Below are 25,332 nucleotides of genomic sequence, written 5' to 3'. Positions count from 1 at the left end.
GCTTGCTGAGAAAACCAGTTTTGGTGAAGACACTTTCCACTAGCTAGCAGGAAGGAATAAGAACATTTCAAATATATACAGTGCGTCTCACAACGCAACCTTCAAAAGACGTCTAAGCTCCTGGCTTGCCACACATTATAGACAACAAATGATTTAAGACCCGGATTCTACAACACAAAATAGGCAAATAGAATTTATTTTTTGTGTGCCCCCTTTTGGTTTTGCAACAAGTCTCTTACCACCTACTTATTATCTGAAATGACAATCCATGACATTTCATAGAAAGAGGTGGGAAAGTATCAATTACAGAAGTAGAAATGTGGACTCCTCTTAGCAGACTGAGAAGTAGCAATTCAGCAATTTTCACTCAATATGTTTCACACTATCTAAGAAAAACACCCCTTGTTGCATCATCACAACAATAGGTGTCTGATACAAAGGGCATTTGATTCTTTCTTAACTGCCAGAATGCTAAACTGGATTAAAAAATATGATTGTGCCATATATAACTTCAGATTGGCAGCTACAGAACTTACCCCATGGTGAACAATGGATGCTCAAAAACTATTTAGAAAAATACAGGCAAGACCAAATGATACAATGACTATTACATTAAATTGGAAGTTCGCGCCAGCCAAGGTCTTAGCATGCATAAACTATAGTGGGTTTGTCTTGGCCAATTAGTTCTTAGGTGGGTACAACACACAACTTGTTTGGGACTAAACGCTTTGTTGTTGTTGTTGTTGTTGTTGTGGGTACAACACACAGATACACGTATGCATTCATGAGGGATATTAATTATACCTTGTCTTGATGAGCTGGGGGGTGTCACGTCCATGAAGAAACAGGCAGATCCCTTCATCATTGAGGGCATCCCTGACAAGGACGGAGCCATAGAGACCGATAGGGAAGCCCATGCCGGATTCCACCTTGATGGAGAGAACGTTGGCCGATGACTTCGGTGAGACAGCTAGGGCATCAGTGTGTCGCCCAGGCTGGAGGTTCGACTCTTCTTCAAGTTCAAAATCAATCAACAGGGAGAAGAACTGGTAATCCACCTGGCCTCGATGATTTTTACCGTGTCCTTTAAGTTGTGCAAAAAGGACATGAGTGCAGATGTTAGCTGCTGCCAGTGGTGTTTCCTCTTAGTTGTCTCCTGTCTTCCACAGAAGAAACACCTCATCCTTTGTCTCCGCCTGCATCGTCAGCTTTGCCATTGGCTGCTCAGACAAAGTAGCCACCGCAGCCTTCACATCAAACACCTCTACATGAAAAGGTGACACTTCACTACCACCAACACCACAGAATTGGTCCTCAAAGTGGGCATCTTGAGATCTGCTATCCGCAAAGGGGGTGCCTCTAGAGATATCCTCGATGTCTCCTGGATAGTGAAGCCTGCAGATGTCTCCTGGACGGTACAACCTCCATATGATCGGGGTTGTTCCTGAGAATATGGCTTGACAGCCACAGCCGCAGCCGCAGCCTCAGCCGAAGCCGAAGCATCTGCATCTGCATCAGCATCAGCATCAGCCACAGTCTCAGCCTCAGCCTTAACCGCAGCATCAGCCACAGCCACATCCAGAGCCTCATACTGCTCCCTCAACATTAACTTAATCAGATCTGCCATGTCCAGCATCTCCTGGGAAATCTGCTAGACGGTGAAGCCTGCAGATGATCGGGGCTGTTCCCGAGAATGCGCTTGGGTACCCTCCAAGATTAGGCGAAGGCTGCATTGCTCATGATTAAGGCCTCCACTCGCGCCATATGTGGGCAACTGACTTTCAATCATACCCAATGCGTCATCCACAAGGTCCATGAGCTACACCACTGCCACTAATGTTGCCTCCCTTGCTCCGCTGACAGCATCCAACTTGTCAACATGTCTAGTGATGCTCCACAGGTAGTTCCGTCAACCTCTAAGTTCGACCACCAACTACAGCTTCTCATAGATGTTAGGGGCGAAACTGCGGAAACATCTCGCCACGCGACGGCAGAGGGAAAACATGTTGTCCATTATCCAGGTCATGATGTCTCGGTGCTCGCCGGAAGGAAACAAAAGGCCAAGCCTTTGCCGCACCGGCGGCTCATGGCACCTACCCGCGGCATCATCAAGAAAGTGAAGCACACACAGCGTCATGAAACCCTCAGGCCCTGCTTGGATTGCCGGTTTGCTCCTAAATACCCCCGTAATAAATACAGACCTCCAACTGTCGTTTTCATTCTAGACGAAAATAACGCAGTGGCCGCTAATATACACCTGTAGATTATATCCGGGTGTATAAATTTAGATCCAACCCAAGCAAGTTAATTGCAAGTAAATACCACACTTCGGCACAACGTGACGAATAAGTACCACTAATCAATTTTTTGCAGTTCAGTACCAACTCAAAGCCTAAGTGTTTCAAAACGGTCTGACAGGCGTATACGCACGTATTGACCACGTATCTGACCGACCGGGCCCACATGTCAGGTGCCACGGTGGCGTACCCGCACGCACCCGCTCGGTCACTCGTTCCAGCCGGCTCGGTCGAACCATGTAGCTCTGGGTCAGGTCGAACCCATACAGGACGAACCCTAGTTTCATCTCTCCTCTCCCTCCTCTCCCTCTCCCCTCTCAGGCGATGGTGGCGGTGACTCCCGGCAGTGGCGACGGTGTGGGCGGGTACGGAGACCTTCCCGGCCTCGGGATCGATGACCACTTAGGTCTAGACGACGTTGACGGCTCCAGTTCGTACTACTCCAGCGCAGACGATGAGGATTTGTAGGAGGAGGCGGCGCTGCCCATGGAGGACAGGGTGAGGCTGGCAGAGATATGGGTGGCCAACCCTAGCAGTAGCCATCAGTGGACTAGTGGAGCTGTTGGCGGCGTGCTGTAAGTCCCTCTCCTCTCTCCTTCTTTTTGTATATTTCAAAACAGGGGCTAGGGTTAGTTGCTCATGGTAGTGTAAATTTGTGCTGTCAATTGTAGTTTGGATGATGTTGTTTGGGATGTTCGGATTTATTTTGATGCACAACATAATTTGGATAGGAAGATATGCAGCTTAGATGTGACATTTCTGAACTTATATGCACTGATCACACACAAGGTTATTCCTTCTCTGATGAATTGTACCACATGAAGAATTTAGGCAGAGGAGAGGAAAGAGAGCCTGGGTTAGAATTGATTGACACAAACATCAAACTGCAGCAACTTAAGAAGGAATATGTGCATAGTTTAGTTCTGAATTTGCTAGTGAGGGCAATAACACCTTTTGTATGTCAAATAGAAGAAGATTTAGTGAGATCAAAGTACAGCAATGTCTGTCGGAGGAGAGAAGAAGATTTAGCAACTATATTGTATGAACCACCTGTAATGTATGATCTCAGTGAGCCTGCAGTTCTTGCTGGAGATAAAGAAGGTGTTGTTTTTCATAGTCAATGCACACAAGAGAGCAGAAATTTCAGTAAGGGGAAGCTCAAAGCTGTAATGGAGGAAGAGGCACTGCTAGAGGAGGGACATAATAACAGTGATGACTCCGGGGCTGCATATGACAGTGATAACAATCCTTTCGGCATGGAGAAGTATAGGATATGTGAAGACACAGAGATAATAGAGGGGAATAAATTAGCAGAGCAAGAAGTTGAAGATCAAGATTCAGATGAGGATTCAGAAGAGGAACAAATACATTATGAGGGTGACACTGAGGTTGAGGATTTGTTTGAGATGGAAGGGGAGCAGGAGAAGGAGGATGCGATCAATGTTGTTGCAACAGAAGAAGCAGCAATGCAAAAACCTGCAAAAAGGAGGAAGAAGCTGGCAGTTAGGAGAAGCCCTACTACTAGATCACATTCAAGTGTGTTAGAGGAAGTGAAACCTAATTTCATTCCTTCATCAGATGAAGAAGATGATGGGTTGCTGTTTGAGGATGAAGATGATGGACATGAGCCACTGTCATTTGTTCTACCTAAAGGGGGGAAGAGTAGGGCCAAGAAAAGGAAACCAAGGATCTGGTACAATGAAAAACTTGAGCAACAGCATCAGTAGTTATGTCTGTACATGTGCTTTAAGGATCAGCAGCAATTCAGAGATGCTTTGTTTATCTTGCACATCACACGGGCCAGAGACTTCAGGTATCACAGAAATTCAGACCAAAGGATCATTGCCTGTTGTAAGCAAGAGCACTACCAGTTTTGCATAGTTGCTGATAGTTTAGTGATGCTTTATAGTTCCTTTTACTGACTTAAATATATAATTTAGTAATGCTTTATAGTTCTTTTTACTGACTTAAATATATAATTTAGTAGTGCTTTATAGTTCCTTTTATTGACTTAAATATATAATTAGTAGTGCTTTATAGAAGTTTAAATTGTTCTTTGGTTGCAACAACAGGTGTTGATGGATGCTTTATTAAGCTCACCACTGGTGCTCAAATCCTAGCTGGCACTGGAAGAGATGGAAATAATAATATTTTCCCACTTGCATTTGTTGTTGTTGGACAAGAGGACACAACTAACTGGTGTTGGTTTCTACACCAACTGAAGATATGTCTAGGAGGAGAAGTTGAGAAATTTGGGCATTATACTATCATGTCTGATAGACAGAAGGTATGCATGCATCTTCCTGTTATGTTTTTGCTATTATGTTCTTCTACATTAGCATGTTATGTTCTAGATGCAGTAATACAGCAGCTAAGTCTAGCATGCTTTGTGAACATGGGCTACTAAATGTAGTAAACCAAGTTTTTCCAAACTGCCATCAAAGATTTTGCCTTAGACACCTCTATGCAAATTTCCAGAATGCTGGGTTTAGGGGGGGAAGATCTTAAGAAATGCATGGATAATGCCAGCTATGCTTATAACCAGCACAAGTTTAACATTGCCATGAATGACTTGAAAATGAGAGTGAGGAAGCTTGGAAGTGGCTAAGTGGAATACCTAAGCACACATGGGCTAGGCATGCTTTTGACACTAACTGCAAGACATACTTGGTTGTTAACAACATGTATGAAGTGTTCAACAAGTACATCCTAGATTATAGAAGAAAAAACATATTAGGACTATGATTGATGGTATTAAGGACAAGCAGATGGTGAGGTGGCATAGGAACAGAGAGAAAGGAAAGGCATCTCTGTGGGAGATCACACCACATTATGCTGAGAAGCTTGAGGTGGAAAAGGAAAGGGCCAGATTATGCAAACCTATTCAAGCTGGTGTAAATCTTTGGCAAGTGACCAATGGGCAGCAAACACATGATGTAAACTTGGAAGTTTATACATGTGGCTGCAGAAAGTGGGACCTGTCTGGCATACCATGCAACCATGCAATATCAGCAATTAACAAGGCAAAAAGATTTCCAGAGGACTATGTCTACAATTTCTTCAAAAAAACCTTTTTACCTTGCTGCATATGAACCAATGATATATCCAGTTCCTGTTGGACAAGGACAAGTGGACCAGACATAGAGCCACCCAAATTTCATGTGAAGAAGGGAGAAGGAAAGAGAAGAGAATAAAGGGAAGATTTGAGGTTCCAAAACCAAAGGACAGTTCAAGAATGGCCACTATAACATGCAGCAACTGTGGGCTCGAAGGCCATAGGTACACCAACTGCAAGCAACAGTTGGGACCAGAGTTGGCTATGAGGAAAAACAAGCATGTGGTAAACCCTTGTGAATTGTACTTGTTAATTGGTCTTCTTTCCTTATATGTTTTATGTGCTAAACCCTTGTGACTAACTACCATGTTCCTTGTATGTTTGCAAGGCACCTGACAAATCAAGGAATGAAGCTACTCCACCTGCAAGGTCAAGGAATGAAGATACTCCGGCAGGAAGATCACAGCAGCCACCATCAGGATCACAGCAGCCACCAGCAATGTCACAGCAGCCACCAGCAAGGTCTACTTCTGCTAGATCTGCTTCTGCAAGATCTGCTTCTGCCAGATCTGCTACTGCCAGATCTACTAGAGGGTCAGCTAGTGCAAGATTTCCAAGGCCTTTCAGTGCCCCAAGATTTGTTGATGGAGCTTCATCTTCTGGTCCTTCTACTTCTGGTGCTCCTTCAAGTGTCCCAGGGAGTTTTACTCGCTTGATGTCATACTTTACTGCCAGTGGTAACACTTGACTGATAGGATGGTGCATTTTATGATTCTGAACAATGAATGTAGCAACTTTGGTCTGATGTGTACCAGAAAATGCTTATGGGTTATGCTTCTGAACTAAGTTATTTGTGCTTCAAAACTATGTGTGTTCTGATGGAGTACTAAGTTGGGTCTGATGTGTACTAAGTCTCATCTGAGCAATCTTTAATGTGTACTAAGTTTAATGTGATTCTGAAGTATGTATGCTATGATATTTGTTTGTTTATAGCTTCATATGATTTTTGGTTGTTTATAGCTTCATATGATTTTTGGTTGTTTATAGCTTCATATGATATTTGGTTGTTGGGTGGCCCGGCGTCGAGGGAACCCTAACCACTCAACTAGTTTGGTTTAGGGTGGCTCGGCGTCGAGGGAACCCTACCAACCCAACTAGTTTGGTTGTTGGGTGGCTCGGCTTCGAGGGAACCCTAACCACTCAGCTGGTTTGGTTTAGGGTGGCTCAGCGTCGAGGGAACCCTAACCACTCAACTAGTTTGGTTTAGGGTGGCTCGGTGTCGAGGGAACCCTAACCACTCAACTAGTTTGGTTTAGGGTGGCTCGGCGTTGAGGGAACCCTAACCACTCAACTAGTTTGGTTTAGGATGGCTCGACGTCGAGGGAATCCTACCAACCCAACTAGTTTGGTTGTTGGGTGGCTCGGCATCGAGGGAACCCTAACCACTCAACTAGTTTGGTTTAGGGTGGCTCGGCATCGAGGGAACCCTAACCACTCAACTAGTTTGGTTTAGGGTGGCTCGGCGTCAAGGGAACCCTACCAACCCAACTAGTTTGGTTGTTGGGTGGCTCGACGGAACCCTAACCACTCAACTAGTTTGGTTTAGGGTGTCTCGCCGCCGACGGAACCCTAACCACCAAACCCTAAACAGCCATCTAACAAAGCCATCTAAGAGCCATCAAACCCTAAACCCTTCACAAAGCATCTAACAGCCATCAAAGCAACATATTTCATCAGAGGTATAACTTGAGCCATCTAACAAAGCATTAGCTAAATAACATAGTGTAACACCCACGATGCGGCTATATCTCCCACGTGTCGAGGCACGACTTAGAGGCATAACCGCATTGTAGGCAATGTCGCAAGAGGGGTAATCTTTACATATCCCATGTACTGAATAAGGAAAGAGGTACATAGTTGGCTTACAATCGCCACTTCACACAATAGCATAAATATAACATTACGATCATCCAGATACAATCAAGGTCTGACTACGGAACCAAAATAAAGACAACCCCAAATGCATAGTGTCCCCGATCGCCCCAACTGGGCTCCACTACTGATCGTCTGGAAAGGAAACGTAGTATCGTCCTGAGTCCTCATCGAACTCCCACTTGAGCTCAGTCGTATCTCCTAGAGCGGTATCATCGGTCCCTGCATCTGGTTTTAAAGTAATCTGTGAGTCACGGGGACTCAGCAATCTCACACCCTCGCGATCAAGACTATTTAAGCTTATAGGTAGGGTAAAATGTATGAGGTGGAGCTGCAGCAAGCACTAGCATATATGGTGGCTAACATACGCAAAAGAGAGCGAGAAGAGAAAAGCAAGGCACCGTCGAGAAACTATGATCAAGAAGTGATCCTAGAACAACCTACGTTCAAGCATAACACGAGACCGTGTTCTCTTCCCGGACTCCGTCGAAAAGAGACCATCACGGCTATCACGCTGTTGATTCATTTTAATTAAGTTTAGGTTTCAGGTTATCTACAACCGGACATTAACAAATTCCCATCTTCCCATAACCGCGGGCACGGCTTTCGAAAGTTCAAATCCCTGCAGGGGTGTCCCAACTTAGCCCATCACAAGCTCTCACGGTCAATGAAGGATATTCCTTCTCCCAAGACAACCTGATCAGACTCGGAATCCCGGTTACAAGACATCTCGACAATGGTAAAACTAAACTAGCAAAGCCACCCGAATGTGCCGACAAATCCCGATAGGAGCTGCACATATCTTGTTCTCATGGCACACCGGATAAGCAATCCGTACAACTAAAACCAACCCTCGAGTTCCCCCGAGGTGGCGCTGCAAGGGCCTCTAGTTTGGACCAACACTCAGAGGAGCACTGGCCCGGGGGTTTAAAATAAAGATGACCCTTGAGTCCGCGGAACCCAAGGGAAAAAGAGGCTAGGTGGCAAATGGTAAAACCAAGGTTGGGCCTTGCTGGATGAGTTTTATTCAAGGTGAACTGTCAAGGGGTTCCCATTATAACCCAACCGTGTAAGGAACGCAAAATCAAGGAACATAACACCGTATGACGGAAACTAGGGCGGCAAGAGTGGAACAAAACACCAGGCATAAGGCCGAGCCTTCCAACCTTTACCAAGTATATAGATGCATTAAAGTAGACAAGATATAATAATGACATCCCAACAAGTAACATGTTCCAACAAGGAACAAACTCCAATCTTCACCTGCAACTAGCAACGCTATAAGAGGGGCTGAGCAAAGCGGTAACATAGCCAAACAACGGTTTGCTAGGACAAGGTGGGTTAGAGGTTTGACATGGCAATATGGGAGGCATGATAAAGCATGTGGTAGGTATCGTAGCATAGGCATAGCAATAGAGCGAGCATCTAGCAAGCAAAGATAGAAGTGATTTCGAGGGTATGGTCATCTTGCCTGCGAAGTTCTCCGAGTTGATGTAAGCTTGATCCTCGTAAACGTTCTCAACGGGTTCCTCGATCACGTACTCATCTCCTGGCTCTACCCAAAGCAAGAACACAAGCAAAGGGAGACACAATCAACCATGGTGCAATGCGCAAACAACATGATGCAAAATATGGCATGATATGCGGGATGTGATATGCGATGCATATGCATGTTTCAGAAAGGAAAGATTGAACCAAGCCTCAACTTGGAAATCCAAGAGTGCCTCTGAAAATATGGGTTGATTTTGGTCGAAATCGATATAAAGATCACCGGAATCGGATGCACGGTTTGCAAATGGCAAGCAAAACAAAAATGGCGCAAAGCTGCGATTAACAGCATGAGGCCATCTAAATGCATCAAGAACAACAAGCTACTGCACTCTAACATAACGACAAAGCACATGGCAAAGATCCACTCAAGGTGGTTGACAAAAGATGAACACTGAGCTACGGCTAAAACACACAATAGCAGGTTCAAACAAGCATGGCAAAAGTGCAAAAGATATCAGGTTACAGACTTGGTGAAAATAACAACATGCCAGGAATTTAACATCAGGAAGCAATGTTTAGAGCAAGATATCAACATGCTACAGGAACATATCATGGCAAAGCAAAGCATGGCATGAAGCTACTCAAAACATACAACAAAAGTCCCTTACTGACCATAAGCCAAAAGGGATCAGAAAATACAATGGCAACCATGTGAACATAGCAAGTTTCGTTAACAGATTCAGACTTAGCAGAAAACTGGAACATGGCAAAACAGATTCACGTAGGCGTGTTTGCGAGCTCGATACACTCACCACAAGGCATTGCATGACAAGCTAAGCATACATCCAGCAATTAGACATGATGAATAAGCTAACCATGGCAAGAACAACCTCATAGCATGCAAGGATCAACTATAACAACCTCAGCAAAATTGCTTAACACGTAAACAATCTGCCAGGAACATTTTATAGCAAAAGTAGAGCACGATTGAGTCATCCTAGAGCACACCATAATTGCAAACAAAGACATGGATGGATAAAACATAACAATATCTCCAAAACATCCTTACTGAACATGCTCAAAAGAGGCATGGATCACTCTGTAGCAACAAAAATACATGGCATAAACATATTATCAGGGAAAAGACTTAGAAGATTTCTAAGTCCCCGAAATCAGCAACATCACGAGATCTACTTTGCATACTTGTGCTAGTCACCACCAAGATCACAAAAATGCATGGCATACATCCCTGCAAAGATGGCATGGCAAACTTCAAAAGACATGTAGGGCTCAAGATTATTCGAGGCACACATTAATCATGACAAAAATGACAAATGTCCAAATTCTGATAAGAATCTGAAACTAACATTACATAGCACTCTTGCAACATCATTTAGGGCATCAAGATGAACTCAAATGAACATGGTGCGATGGAATGAAATGAAGTACTCATCGAGACGAACAATTTGACATGCTACACGCCCAAAATGGAGCCACGGATGCAAAGTTATGACATGATGAAATATGCTAAAAATTACTGGGACTTAGGAGAAAAACGAGGTCAACCTCCCAGATCTGGATCTAGGGTTCGTGCACGCGTCTCGAGGATCACCGAAGAGGAAGCTGCGGTGGCCGGAGCGTTGCGGGGGCTCGCCGGAGAGGAGGAGGCCGGCCGGCCGGAGCTCGGAGGGGCGCGGGGAGGCGCGCGAGGGCGGCGGGGTCCGCCGGCGACGGAGATGGACCGTGGGGGCGGCGGCGGGCGGCGGCGTGCGGCGGCCGGCGGCGCGACGGGCGCCGGCGCGGGAAGCGGCGGGGCGCCCAGGGCACGGGGCCGGCTCGGGTTGCGGGCAGCGGCGTAGATGGGCCGCGGGGGCCGGATCCGGTCCTCGGCAGGCCGGCGGCGCGCGGCGAGGTGGGGCGTGAGGCGAGCGAATGGCGTAATACCACGTGGCGGCGGCGGCGGGATTTTTCGTCCGGCGGCGGGCGGACACGTCCGGCCGCTCGGAGGGGAGAGGGATCTAGGTTTTTGCCCGAAAATGGAGGGGAAGGGGGCGTTTTTATAGGTAGAGGGAGCTAGAAGGCTCCAAATTGAGCACGGTTTTCGGCCACGCGATCGTGATCGAACGACTGAGATGATGGAGGGGGTTTTGGTGGGTTTTGGGCCACTTTGGAAAAGTGTTGGGCTGCAACACACACGAGGCCTTTACGGTTCCTCGGTTAACCGTTGGAGTATCAAGCGAAGTCCAAATGGCACGAAACTTGACAGACGGTCTATCGGTAGTAAACCAAGTCCGCTTGTCAAGTCTCGGTCCAATCCGAGAACGTTTAACACCCGCACACGAAAAGAGGTAAAAGGGGACACCGGAGGACATAGGAGCGCCGGAATGCAAAACGGACAACGGGGAAAATGCTCGGATGCATGACACGAACACGTATGCAAATGTGATGCACATGATGACATGATATGAGATGCATGACAAGGACAAAAACAACACGAAGACAAAACCCAACAACGAGGAAATATCATAACTTAGTGCCGAAAATGGCAAGAGTTGGAATACAATTATGGCAGGTTACATACGGGGCGTTACACATAGCATAGTGGAGTTCAACTTAACCATATATTCTTACAGCCATAATAAATAGATTCTTACAACATTAGCTAAAGACCATAGCATAGTGGAGTTCAACATTGTTCACAACTACTACATCCATACATTACACTTCATTAAACCACCCTTCACAAAAGATTAGTAAAGCCTTCTATCAAAGCAACATATATCATGACAGGTATGATCTGCTTCATCTACCCAGATCATCTTCATCTACCTCATTCCTTCAAGATGTCATGGATCAACTTCAACTTCTCTTTGCTCTTCTCAAGTGAATTGAACTGAACAGCTAGCTGGAGCTTAAGCTCATCCCTGAGTTTTATCAGATTCTCATGTCCCCTCTTGAGATCAGACATGTGAAGGTTCAGCTGCACATTCTCTTCTGTGAGTTTTTCCACAGACTTGGTGAGCCCATCAACCTGAATCTTTAAATTGTTGTTGCCTTTAGTTAGCTTTTCCTTCTCTTTCAAATTATTCATCTTCGGGTTCCTAATGACACTGCCTTGAGCTTCTACTAGGTTCATCTGCACTTTATACTTCTCTTGCAGCTTCAAGTCCTTTGCCTCTTTCTACTCCATCTCATTCTTCATGTTAGCCACAGCTGATGCACTGGCAACCTCGGCTCTCTTCTCCTTAGCTTGCACATAGCTGAAATCCAACACCCTGTCCTCCTGTGCATTGAGAAGTTGATGGACATCTTCAACTAGTTTGTCATAGTTGGCATCCAGATTCCTTTTCTATTCTTTAAGGTGGTGGATAGTAAGTGAACTATCCGGGTTATCCTTCCTCCTAGCAGTCCTGCTGTCTTCAAACATTTTCCAAAGCTTCAACAATGCATTTTACATTGTGGGAGCCCACTCTGGGTCAACCCACCCAAGAAAACCACAATTCTCACCTTCCTGCGATATATCAAACACTTATATTGTTACTCTCTAAAGAATTACAATTATAAAAGGGCACTTGAAAAAAATCAACTAACAGCATAAGAACTACAACCTATACCTGTGGTAAACTAAACAGTGCTACTTCTACTGCAGCCTATACTGCCTCAATTAAAAATTAGCATCTACGCTGCTAACTAAGCTGCTGGTCAAATATAATACTACAAAAAGTGGGCAATTTAACTAAACAGAAATATACATGAGCACATGCCTACACAACATGTTGCGGTGAGCTTCAGTACTAATAAATAACTAAACTATGAGCATCTCCACTGCCAACTAAGTTGCTGCCCATTTATATTACTAACATTAGGTGGCATGTTTAACAAAGGTGAACATCAAAACTACTAAATGGTAAACAATGTGCTTCATCATCAGTAGTACTAACTTACTAAACATAGGCTACCAACTATATTACAGTGAACATAGAGAGAGAGAGAGAGAGAGAGAGAGAGAGAGAGAGAGAGAGAGAGAGAGAGAGAGAGAGAGCATGAATCTTACAGGTTGAGCACAAACTAGAAACCTCCTGCCCGTCTCAAATGATTCAAAAGCTACACGACGCTCAGTTGGCAGCCGATGCTCCACGTAGAGCCCCTCTGATGCCTTCCCCAAGCCATTTAGTCTTGGTCTTTAATGCTAGCAGGAATCTACAGGAGCAACTCCCCAAATCAAAAAACCAGATCAACAAATCCCCCAATCCCCAAATCAGAAACCCTAACCCTAACCCTAGCTCTACCACTGACTTGATAATGCATACCGTCATCGGAGGAGGAGATTTGCAGGCTGGACAAGTCGTCGCTGCTCTCATCCTCGAAGACCATGATGCGGCGGCGATGGTGGACGCAGCGGTCTGTGCGGCGAGCGGCGGCGGATGGGTGAGACGAGGGCGATGGGGCGAGGAGAGGGACAGAGTGTGGCTGGCTCCGGTTCTACCAGCCCCGACCAAGAGCTACATGGTTCAACCGAGCCGGCTGGAACGAGTGACCGAGCGGGTGCGCGCGGGTACTCCACCGTGGCACCTGACACGTGGGCCCGGTCGGTCAGATACGTGGTCAACACGTGCTTATACACCTATCAGACCGTTGTGCAACACTTAGGCTTTGAGTTAGTACTGAACTGCAAAAAAAAGTGACTAGTGGTACTGATTCATCACGTCGTGCCGAAGTGTGGTAGTTCCTTGCAATTAACTCAATCCAAACAGGACCTCATGCTTCTTGGCCAGAATATATTCGAAGATACCGGCGAGAACTTGTTTTGAGAGATGCACGCACTGGTCATCATCACTCGGGAGCCTAGCCCCATGCAATTGGATCATAGACCGGAGAAAACACTATGTAGTCACATGAAGAGCCTCACAATCGCTCCCTGCCCACACCCATCGAACCCCTCGCCACGCCGCCGCCGCCCTCCATTTCTCTCACTCCGCTGCAGAAACGTGAGTGTGACCTAGATCTGGACTAGAGAGCGAAACCTAACCAACCGCCGGGCTTCTGCTATTTATAAGTAGCCGAGGAACCTTGCCAACTAGAGTCCAACGGGCCTTGAACCAGCGCTAGTGGACCGTTTCTATGACCTACTGTGACCGGGTTACTTATATCTCTTTCGCTACCCTAAAAAAACGTATATCTTTCGCACTACATAGGATAATTGCTGAGATGACAAAGAGAGAATTCATAAGAAAAGTCTTCTTATTTTATTAAAGAGATAACCCATTATAGATATATTTTTATTACCATCTTTAAGTTACATGTAAGCTTTAAGATAAGATTGTCTTATCAGTACATGCCCTTATAGTTCAAAAAAAAAACTACTTCTAATCATAATAATAGAAAAAGGAAACAAGAAATTGTTTTCTATTCCTTGTGACCAAGAAATTGCTACAAATTTCTCAAACTGTTTCTTTTTTTGCGAGAAAACATCCCATCCATTCATCTTCAATGATGGCAGCACAATGAATACCAAAAATAATAAAAATTACATCTAGATCCGTAGACCACCTACTGACAACTACAAGCATTGAAGCGAGCCAAAGGCGCCCCGCCGTCGTCGCCCCTCCCTCACAGGAGTCGGACATAACTTGTTGTAGTAGACAGTCGGAAGGTCATCGTGCTAAGACCCCATAGGACCAGCACACCAAAACAACAACAACCACCGATGAACAATAACGTAGATCGAAAGGATCCAACTCGAGGACGCACAAACATAGACGAACAACAACCAGATCCAAGCAAATCCACCAAGGATAGATCCGCCAGAGACACCTCCACATGCTCGCCAATGATAGTAAACGCACCACCGAAACAAGGCCTAGGCAGGGAGACCTTTATTCCATCTTCAGGGCGCCGCCGTCGTCTCGTCTTCCTGACCAGAACACAAATCCTAACAAAACTCAAAGGATGACTAACAACGGAGCCCTCCCGCCGGCCCTTGCCAGGATCCGCCACGCCCTCATGTCCCTAGGGCCACCGGAGATGAGGCGGACCTACGATGGCGTCGGCGAGAGGCACGAACCCTAGCTGCAGGAAAAAACAGGTTACGCAACCGCTGCCTCCTGAGGTTGCTGGTTATTTAACTTGAGTAAGAACACATTTAAAGATTGCAAAAAACAACACATGAATTAAACTTTTTTTAATCTTTGGTTGGTCTTCCTTTTGTACCTGGAAAAAGAAAATCGGCATCCCTTTAGTTTAGAATTACATTTTCTAGAAAATACCTGCACAAAACACTAAATGCATGAAATGGAAGGAATAGATGTTTCATGTTTTCCATGTAAACAACGTATTTCTTGTTTCTTAAATGTAATAGTAGCACACAAAATAATAGTTGAAGTACATCAGTATAGAGTTGCAAAAACATTTTTGTAGTTGTTCTATGTGAACTAAGAGTTAGAGAATTTTAAACATGTTTGTGATTTGAAAACATGTTGGCCAATTTTAAAAATGTGCATGAATTTACAAATATTCAAAAATTTGAAAGAATGTTCACAAATTTTAAAAATGTTCAATAACAAAAAAGTTATTCACAAATTAAAATAATGTTCCTGAATTAAAACAATACCCCCCCCCCATTTAAAAAAAAATCATGAATTTAAAATTTTGTTCATGATTTAAAAATGTTCCTGATTTTTTTAAAAATTTGCGAATTACTAAAAACGTTAAAAATCTTTAAAATGTGTCTGACCGAAAAAATGCTCCTTAACTAAAAACATGTTCACAAACTTTAAACAAAATGTAACAAATTTGAACATGATAATGAACTTGTAAATACTTTCATGATTTTAAAACATATTCAGGAATTTTAAATTGTTCTTATATATAAAAATATTCATGAATTTTGAAATATTTTTTAGTAAATATAAAAATGTTTATGAATTTATAAATGTTCGCAGATTTCATTTTCTGAATTTAAACAATGTCCAGGAAATAAAAAACTTTAATTTAAAAAATGTTCGTAAATGTAAGATAAGGTTCACGAATCTTAAAAAGTGTCTAAAACTTACAAATTATTTGGAATTATAAAAAAATTTGCCGATGCAAAAAATTATGAATTTGGTTCTTTTAATTAAAAAATATTCTTCTAATTTAAAAAAATGAAGATTTGAAAAACGGTTCGAGAATTTGAATAGTTTTCTTGAATTTCAGAAAGAAAATTGTGAACTTCAATAAATGTGCACAAATTTAAGAAATGTGCCTAAATTTTAAAAATATTTCCAAATTTAAAAAATATTCATGAAAATAAAGGGGGAATCTATTAAATTACTTTGATATTCATTGATTATTATCAATTAAAGATAATGTCTTTGCATCGATATTCTTTGAGTTAAACTTTTATGAGCCTACATCAAATAGCTTTTTTGGAATATATAAAAAATATTGGCGAAAGAATCAACCAGAGCGGGGCCACCCAAAGGCCACAAGCCCTGGGGGGGTGCAGGCTTGTGGCCCCCTAGAGCTCCTCCGACCCTAATTCCAACTATAAATACCTATTCATGGAGAGAGAAAACAGGGAGAAGGATTCATCGCGTTTTATGATACGAAGCCGCCGCCGCCTCCTGTTCTTCATCGGGAGGGCTGATCTAGAGCCCGTTCGAGGCTCCGGAGAGGGGGATTCATCGCCATCATCATCATCAACCTTCCTTCATCACCAATTTCATGATGCTCACCGTCCTATCATAGGCTTGCTAGACGGTGATGGGTTGGATGAGATTTATCATGTAATCAGGTTAGTTTTGTTAGGGTTTTGATCCCTAGTATCCACTATGTTGTGAGATTGATGTTGCTACGACTTTGCTATGCTTAATGCTTGTCACTAGGGCCTGAGTGCCATGATTTCAGATCTGAACCTATTATATTCCCATGAATATATTTGTGTTCTTGATCCCATCTTGCAAGTTGTAGACACCTATTATGAGTTATGATCCACATACCCCAAGGTGACAATAATTGAAATTCTTTTCGGTGATTACCGTAGTTTGAGGAGTTCATGTATTCACTAAGTGTTAATGCTTTGGTCTGGTTCTCTATTAAAAGGAGGCCTCCTCCTCCTGGGGGTGCGAAGAATGGTGGCAAACACTTGCTCTTGAGCTTGACACCCGTTCTGGAGATAGGATGCTGGCCACCGATGTCCTGAGCAGCGTCGGCAAAAAGACCGGGAGATCCACGGTCATGTGGTGCAGTTGTGATCTCGTGTTGTTTCTCATACAGGGCTGAACAATTTTTTGTTTTGTACTTTAACTAACTTTGAACTCTACTATGGTTTTGTTTCAAGTAAAAACTCTTTTGAGGGGTAAACCTGGCATCATCATCAATAATCAAAGGTACAATATATACATCTTCTGAGTAATGGAATCTTTTATCATCTAAAAGAAAACACAATCAACTAGAAAAGTAAAGAAATTTTATGAAAAATCAATGGCTCAAGCTATTCCATCATATGCTATGTCTATTTTTAAATTACCAAAAGGAGTATGCAAGGCAATTACCGATGAGATATCCGGTTATTGGTGGGGAGATGGGGAAGAAAAGAAGAAGATGCATTGGTTTGCGTGATGAAAAGTGTGTGTTCCGAAGAAGAAGGGTGGTATGGGGTTTAGGAACCTTCACAACTTTAATCTGGCTATGTTAGCAAAGTAGTGTTGGCGACTTCTCCAGAATCCTGAATCTTTATGTGCGTGACTTTTGAGGGCTAAGGGGTGGTGACATACTGAAAGCAAGGCCGAAGAAGGGCTCTTCGTATACATGGCAAAGCATTGTTCCAGGTATCCAAACTTTCAAAAGAGGATGTATTTGGTGAGTAGGCACGGGCTCGCAAATTAATATTTGGGAAGGTCCCCGGATTCCATCAAGCGAAACGAGACGAATTATTACGCCAGGGGGGGGGGGGCACTGCTATGTAAGGTGGAAGAAATTATCGATCCCCACGCCGGACAATGGGAGGAGGTGCTTATTCGTACTATGTTCTCACCGGTTGATGTTCATAGAATTATACAAATCCCACTCCAAGCTCTAGAAGATTTGGTTGGAAGGTTTTGCAGGGCGTGTTACCATGTTTAGGATTCCTGAAAAAATAAAACAATTTGGATGGAAGCTTTTGAAGGGCGTGTTACCATGTGTTGGGTGTGTTAGTTGGACGCCACATCCCTTTTGTACCCCCAATGCCCATTTTGTAAGATTGGATTGGAGGATATCCAACATTGCCTATTTACTAGTGCTCGGGTGAATGAGATATGGACCGAACTAAATCTAGTTGATGCAATCCATCATGTAGTGGCTGAGGACCGCTCCGGCTATATCAACCTGGAAGCTCTTCTCCAACTACGTTCGGCGGTGCATGAACTAGCAGTAGCGGAGCTGATTCTTGTAGCTATGTGGTATATTTGGCGGTAGAAACGGCAAGGAGCAAAAGGTGAAACCGTCCAGAACTCAGAGAGAATAGCGATAACCATCTGAGTTCTAGGTACAAATTTTATTCGGAGCTATACACTGAATCAACCTATGTGGAAATCTGAGCATGTGTGGAAGAAACCAAATGCAAGGTACTTTAAAATCAATGTTGGCGCGTCATTTTATGCACAAACATTGGCAGGGTATGTGTTGCTGTGGCTCGGGACGATCGCGGTAACTTCATCGCAACAGCAACATGGACCTTACCTCATGTATCCAACTGTCGACTCAATGGAGATCAACACCATTTGCAACAGACTGATCCTAGCGGCTAACATCGGCTGCACTAAAGTTGTCATCAAATCAGACAGTAGGAGTGCCTTGGATACAATTCGAATCTGAAGGGATATATGGGTCCGGACACGTCGATCATTACAGATGCTACTCTCCTGGCATTGGAATTTTCAAGCGTTGCATTGCTGTAGAGAATCAAATTTAGTTGCTGATAGTCCAGCAAAACATTGTTTTAGAGTTAGCTTATCTGAGTCTTGGGACTCTAGTGCCCCTGACTTTATTTTCCTCAAATCGTAAACGATATGGCCATTGTTGAGGAATAATATTTTGATGATACAAAAAACATAATCATTTTGTAAGGAAAAAAAAACAGTGTGCGCTAGCCCAAGAGAAAGCCGAGTCCAAGTCCAATCGAGACCAGCACTTGAATAAGCCGCGGTGTGGACTCGTGCTTCAGACACCTAGCTCTGTCTCAATTCTCAAAAAGAAAAGCTAGACCCAAAGCCCCGGAGAGCTAGACTGGTCCTAGGTTACGGCGGCGGCGGCGGCGGGATGGCGTCGGAAGAGGAGGAGTTCCTTTTCGGCTCTTACACAGAAGATGAGGAGGACCTTGCTGCAGCGGAGGCGAAGGAGCAGAGGGCGAGGAGGAGAGCAGAGGGCGAGTGGGGGATAGAGAAGGTCATAGCGCAGCACAAGGAGCGGCAGATGGAGCTTCAGTTCAAGTATCTCGAGAGGCTCAAAAGCTCCGAGTATCCAAACCGCAGGAAAAGTCCGTCCCCTTCTAGCGCGCGCTCCTCGTTTTCCTCTCCTAGTACCTTTTTTTTTTGCGATTCCCCATTGTTTTGGCTTGCAATTTACCTTTTTTAGTCGGCTTGCAGCTACCAAGTCGCCGATGCGGAACCTGCACAATGGAATCGGTGGACCGGAGCTCTATACTTCCTTAACGTGCTCGCCATCAAGTTGATCAAGTGCTCGGTTCAGTTCCCAATCGACGTTTATGGCCACGTTTCGGTCAGGGACGATATTGATGCCAAGCGTGTGTTCCTCTTCCGTCGCGTTCGTGACCACTGCCAGAAGATTAACGACGCCCAGGTAAAACAGCTGCCACCCACGTGAGGGAAATTGAAGATAAAGATGTCAACTTTATGAATAATTGGCCAGCAAAGTACTACAAATTAGTACAACTTTGTACTATACTAGCGACAGTTAATATGGATAGTAGGAAGTACTGTTTTTTGTTCTTGTTTTCAGCATTCATCACTTGCAGTTTTTCTCACAGAATCTTTCGGTTTTTTATGCCTGATGTCTGATGAACATTGATATATTGAGTGTTCCTAGGCGCTCGCTTAATCATGCTGAGCGGAGCCCTATCGCCTAGCGCTTACTTGCGCTTAAGCGTGCGATTTCGTAATAAAAAGGGCAAAGCGGAGGCAAAACGCCCGCTCAGCGTGTAGTGCCTAATCCAACCTTGCTGGTGAATGCTCAACTGCCATGTATACGTAAAATCATTTACACCGTAAATAGTAGTAGTACTTTTTTTTACTACTCTGCTGAAGCGTTAGTGCTGTTTGCTTGTCTACTACCTCACTATCTACCCGATCACAAAGCTATATCAAATTGTACATGGCTTGCGATCACATGGTGTTAATATAGCACTGTTATACAACTTCAACTCGAAGCATATTCTATTGTCCTTACGAATTGTACTTGTACTCAATGGATAGTTAGGTAGGCATCTGTCTCGTCTTACCACGATGATGAGCAGTCTTGTGGCAAGTTCATTCTTATAGTTTGTTACCTTGTTTTTGTACGCACTACATATACAAAGTAGCCGGCCTGATGTGCTTTATTGCCTTGTAGGGTGCATTCTTGTCCCTAACCGGTCCGTCTCGAGGAATCGTTTTGCACAGTGCCCTTCACATTGAGATTGACTTGAAAATTAGGAGTTTGGATTCAGAAAGGGACATTGAGATCGCCAATTGTTGCCTAGAGGACAAGGTAGCCACCTCTTGCTCCAAAGTGATTAGAAGCAGGGTTGCCGGCCCATTGTGCTCAGTCGACTTGACATACGCACCTGTCCATGAAGCAGTGGAAGCCACCTTTAAGTTTACTCTTAGCCAGATCAAGACAAGCATAAAAAGGCCAAATGGATCTGTTGCTCGGCAGCGGCAACCCTTCAACAAGGACAACCAGGAACACTGCGAAATCCTTGGCAAGATCACTGTTGGCATTTCTGGAATTGCTGAGGGTGTCCTCCTTTATGATGGCAGTAGTTTGGTTGGTGAAGGTGGGCTTATTAGATTGCAGCGTCGGGTTGTGGCTGCACCCCTGTGGCTTCCTCTATCAATCAACACAGTGTCTCGTGATGGTAAGAATACTACCACCAGTGTTTACCCCTCAAACTGTGGCTGCCAGACCTTCGTTGTGACAGCTGCTTCCTATGAACTAGAGGGCACCATTGTCTGGTCCTCGCTCTACTCTTCCAAGGCGGATGACGTGCATATGGGTATCCGGCCTGTAAAGCTCTCCAGCCAGCTTTAACTGTGTGGTGATGAGTAACTTAGGTTGATGGCATATCTGAAGTCTTTATGTACCCCTAGATTGTACTAGTTTCATATCTGCTAATGTATGATCAGACTTGTAGCACCCGGTACCTTAATTATGGGGAAAAGAAGCATTAGTCTTGTGTTACTTGGTGAGAACAAAATCTTGGATTTGGTGGATCAATCCTAGCGACACATGGTAGCATTGTAATCAATCAAGAAATTAATCTAGTCTAGTTGATGACCTCTACTTACAGCTATTACTAGTTTTTTTAAACCCTTCCATGGAAGGGATATGGTGTACTCAGCACCAAGGATAAGACCAGTAGGAAGAACAAGAACAAGTCTAGCTAACTGGTACTGATTTACCATGGCAGCTAATGAGAAGATAAGTATCATGAGCCATGTTAAAATATTTTTGGATCTGGAGTCTTAATTTTATTGTTCCAACACATGAATCTCCATTGCTGATGGAACCCCTGCAACTAGAGGGCAAAACTAGAATCTCTTCTAAAAATAAAGAAAAGCAAGAATTGAGACGGTGTTGGTTTGCACAAAATTGGGTAGATTATTCATTCCGTTCTCTGTTTGCTTAATAATTGGAACAATGAAGAAGTCATGAGTGAGTGGAGGAGAAGATGAACTCCTCGAGGCTGACAGTGCCGAAGGCGTTCTTGCGTCAGCCACCACTAGCGGGCACCTGTAGATGCTTGCCCTGAGGTCGACCTCCTCATCGGCGATGGCGTGCAGCCGGCGCTCCACCATGGACGGACCACTCCCGCGCTTCGATTAGTTTCAGAGAAGAGACTTCAGACAGGAAGTTGCTAACTTGGAGAGGAGAAATAGCTCGAATTTGGACGATTTAGAGCCTGTTCGGCAGCTCTCCGCTCTTGAAGCGGCCGGAGCAGCACCGAACAAGTCACTCCGTGCTACTATAGGGTACTAGTAGAATGCCCGTGCGTTGCTACAGGCGAGCTATGGGCGAAATGTAGGAACATGAGTGAAGTCCTTCGCCTTCTATCATTTTTAGTGGAAACTATGAGAGCAACTGTACATGAGTCGTCTATTTTTGTCGGTTGTAAAATGCTTTGAACAGTTTCCTCTTCCTCCTCTTCACATTCCTCCTTCCGACCCCACAGCCCATCCTCTGACATTGGTCGCGGCTAGTGTTGATGTCGTGCGCCACCCTACCCGAGCTGCCTTCTCCATCGGTTTCACATTGCCCGACACTGGTCACGATCGGTGTGGATGCCACCCTGCCCAAGCTACCTTCTCGGTTGGTTCACTGTTGCCCCTGGTTCACTATTGCCCCTAGATTCGCAGAAAACTTGCGGTTCAAGGCCCAGTCCACTGTTCAAGTTGCTTACTAGTGTAGCATAGAGTTCTAGGTGGAAGTTCAACTTAACAGTCTCCACTGCAGTACCGGTATATAAAACAGTGTTTTGGAATCAAAGGCAAATTTTTGTGTGCCTCTGGGATCTGGTGGGGGATTGCTGGAATTTTGTGTATTTTGGGCCTAGCCCAATAGCAGTTTCAGAAATTCCTAATAAATCCTAGAGGCCCACGCAACCCATTTGTGCAAGGCAAGAGGTGGAACAAAAGTTTAGTCCCACATTGCTAGTTTAGAGGGAGTTGGACCTCTTTATAATGGAGGTTCTTTCCCCACATGTATGAGCATGAGAACAAGAGGGACATCCACGCACGCTCCTCCTCCGCCGCCCGCCTCGCCACGCCTCGCCTCGCCTCGCCTCGTCATGACGCGCCGCGCCGCGCCGCGGGAATGAGCCGAGCCGATGCTACGATCTTCCCCATCCCGGCTTGCGGCGTGCACCGCAGGTCGGGACAGTAGGCCTGAAGGGTGATAAGGTTTTTGGGGAGCGCTCAGCGCGACTACTGGCTGCTTCATCACGGACGATCCGGTCGCCGACGACTTCTTCCCCGACCTCCTCGACGACATGGCAGGCGAGGACACCGACCCCAAGTCCAGCGCTTCTGCTGCTGCTGTCCCGTACGTGTTCTTGTCTTTCCTGTTAAAGGGTCTGCCGCAGTTCCTTGTTCTAGTCCTTGTCCCACCCTCCGACACTGGTCATGATTGATGTCGATGTCGCGTGCCTCCCTGCCCGAGCCGTCTTCTCCGTAGGTCCACCGTTGCCCCTGACCACCCCTCTATCCCCACCCCTTCTTCTAAAATTCCATGGTCATTGTCAATTTCTTGCTTTCGTCCCCCATGACCCACCTTTTGATTGTGGTTGCAACCGGTACCAATGTCGGGTGCTGCCCTGGCCGAGCCGCCTTCTCTGATGGTCCATCGTTGCCCCCGACCATACATCTACCCCCCTTCTACGGTACTGGTGAGCACCCACACTGCATGATTGGTTTTTTTTCGAAAAGGAGGCTTACCCCCGGCCTCTGCATCTCTTGATGCACACAGCCATTTATTAATAAAGTTGCCCGAAGGTTCCAACAAGAAGTCTCAAAAATAAACAAAGGTCTTAGTAACGAAAGAAATGCCACAAGCGGCCCAAAAAATAAAATCACAACCGGCGCCCAAAGACTAGGAGACTAAACGCCTATCCTATTAGTGGATCGCCATCCAAACCGGTTGTATGTATCCTGTGCAACCATCTCCCATCGGCTGCACCCAATATCCATATGCGCCCTGCGGTCCGCACGGCTGAGTAATGACCACGTACGGATCCAAGTAGACGCTCTGAAGATGACCTGCAAAAAATTAGTGATGGTTTGTCTGTTAAAGGCAACGTCATTGCAACAATTCCAGAGAGACCAAAGTAATGCACATGCTCCCACTCGGATATGCGCCGCAGACTTTGGCTCCACTCCAGCCAACCAGTTATCAAACAAATGTGATATCGTGAGAGGTGGAGTTATATTGAAGCTAATGTGAATAGTTCGCCAAAGCAGTTTAGCAAGTGGACAATTGATAAATAGATGCTCTATTGTTTCATCCTGATCACAAAAGCAACATCTTTTACTTCCTTCCCAGTTACGCTTAGCTAAATTATCTTTAGTGAGAATGACACCCTTATGCACAAACCACATAAAAACTTTTATCTTCAAGGGCACCTTAACTTTGCAAATATGCACCGTCCGCGGGATAGTCCCAGTATTAATCAAGTCTGTGTACATGGATTTAACCGAGAAGACTCCTGAACTGGAGAGCTTCCATTGCAGAGTGTCTGGTACATCGGAAAGGTTAACCTCCATTAACCTACGCACAAGATGTAACCATCTATCCCAACGCTCACCAATAACAGATCGCCTAAATTGTATGTTAAGAGGAACGGAGCCCATCACTGTAGAAACGGAAACCTCTTTCCATTGTGTAATGTTGTAAAGGGACGGATACTGCAAGGCCAGTGGTAGTCACCTAACCAAGTATCTTCCCAGAATCTAGTTTCACGTCCATTCCCGACAATGAACTTAGTCCTACTGAAGAAGGCTACCTTCGTCTTCATAACCCCTTTCCAGAACGGTGATTCAGACGGTTTGGCCGTAACCTGGGCTAGAGTTTTGGCATAGAGATATTTGTTACGCAGAAGCTGAGCCCAAACTCCATCTGATTCTATCGATAAACGGTACAGCCATTTGCTAAGTAAACACCTATTTTTCACCTCAAAATTTTCAATTCCCAAGCCTCCCTGATCCTTAGATCTGCAAATTACATCCCATTTTGCCAACCTATATTTATTTTTGTTCTCATCAATTTGCCAAAAGAATCTAGATCGATAAAAATCCAATCTTTTTCGTACCCCAACCGGGACTCCAAAGAAAGAGAGGAGGAACATGGGCATACTTGTGAGTACAGAATTAATAAGCACCAATCTTCCTCCATAAGACAAAAGTTTGCCCTTCCAGCAACTCAGTCTCTTTTCAAACCGATCCTCGATACATTTCCACTCTTTATTAATGAGCTTGCGGTGATGAATCGGAATCCCTAAATACGTGAAGGGTAACGTGCCTAATTCACACCCGAACAACTGCTTGTAAGTTTCTTGTTCTTCTTTGGCGCGTCCAAAGCAAAACTGCTCACTCTTATTAAAATTAATCTTCAACCCTGATAGCTGTTCGAAAAGGCAAAGCACTAACTTCATGTGTCTGGCCTTGACAAGGTCATGTTCCATGAAAATGATTGTATCATCGGCATATTGAAGAATGGATACCCCACCCTCAACCAGATGTGGGATAAGACCACCTACTTGGCCGTCTTGTTTTGCTCTATTAACAAGAACAGCCAACATATCAACGACCACATTAAAAAGGGTCG

The 25,332-nt window shown here is 44.7% G+C and overlaps 1 protein-coding gene across 1 annotated transcript; it reads left to right on the top strand.

Moving 5' to 3' along the window:
- The first annotated feature begins 19,056 nt into the window (after positions 1 to 19,056).
- LOC123129442 (uncharacterized) lies at positions 19,057 to 21,228 on the top strand. Its single transcript, XM_044549608.1, has 3 exons — positions 19,057 to 19,253; positions 19,383 to 19,596; positions 20,365 to 21,228. Exons 1-3 carry the CDS (start codon positions 19,057 to 19,059, stop codon positions 21,043 to 21,045), a joined length of 1,092 nt encoding a protein of 363 aa, XP_044405543.1. The 3' UTR covers positions 21,046 to 21,228.
- The last annotated feature ends 4,104 nt before the right edge of the window (positions 21,229 to 25,332 follow it).

This window comes from Triticum aestivum, chromosome 6A (genome assembly GCF_018294505.1).
Source record: "Triticum aestivum cultivar Chinese Spring chromosome 6A, IWGSC CS RefSeq v2.1, whole genome shotgun sequence".
In the NCBI taxonomy this organism is placed as follows: Eukaryota; Viridiplantae; Streptophyta; class Magnoliopsida; order Poales; family Poaceae; genus Triticum; species Triticum aestivum.
The sequence above is the reverse complement of the archived record's forward strand: the minus strand, read 5'-3'. Positions and strand labels throughout refer to the sequence as shown.

Bases quoted from the DNA above. Each gene is read 5' to 3' on its own strand.
- LOC123129442 (XM_044549608.1), top strand. From the start codon at position 19,057: ATGGCGTCGGAAGAGGAGGAGTTCCTTTTCGGCTCTTACACAGAAGAT. The intron at 19,254-19,382 runs GTATCCAAACCG...GTCGGCTTGCAG, and splicing joins GAGAGGCTCAAAAGCTCCGA to CTACCAAGTCGCCGATGCGG. The intron at 19,597-20,364 runs GTAAAACAGCTG...ATTGCCTTGTAG, and splicing joins AGAAGATTAACGACGCCCAG to GGTGCATTCTTGTCCCTAAC.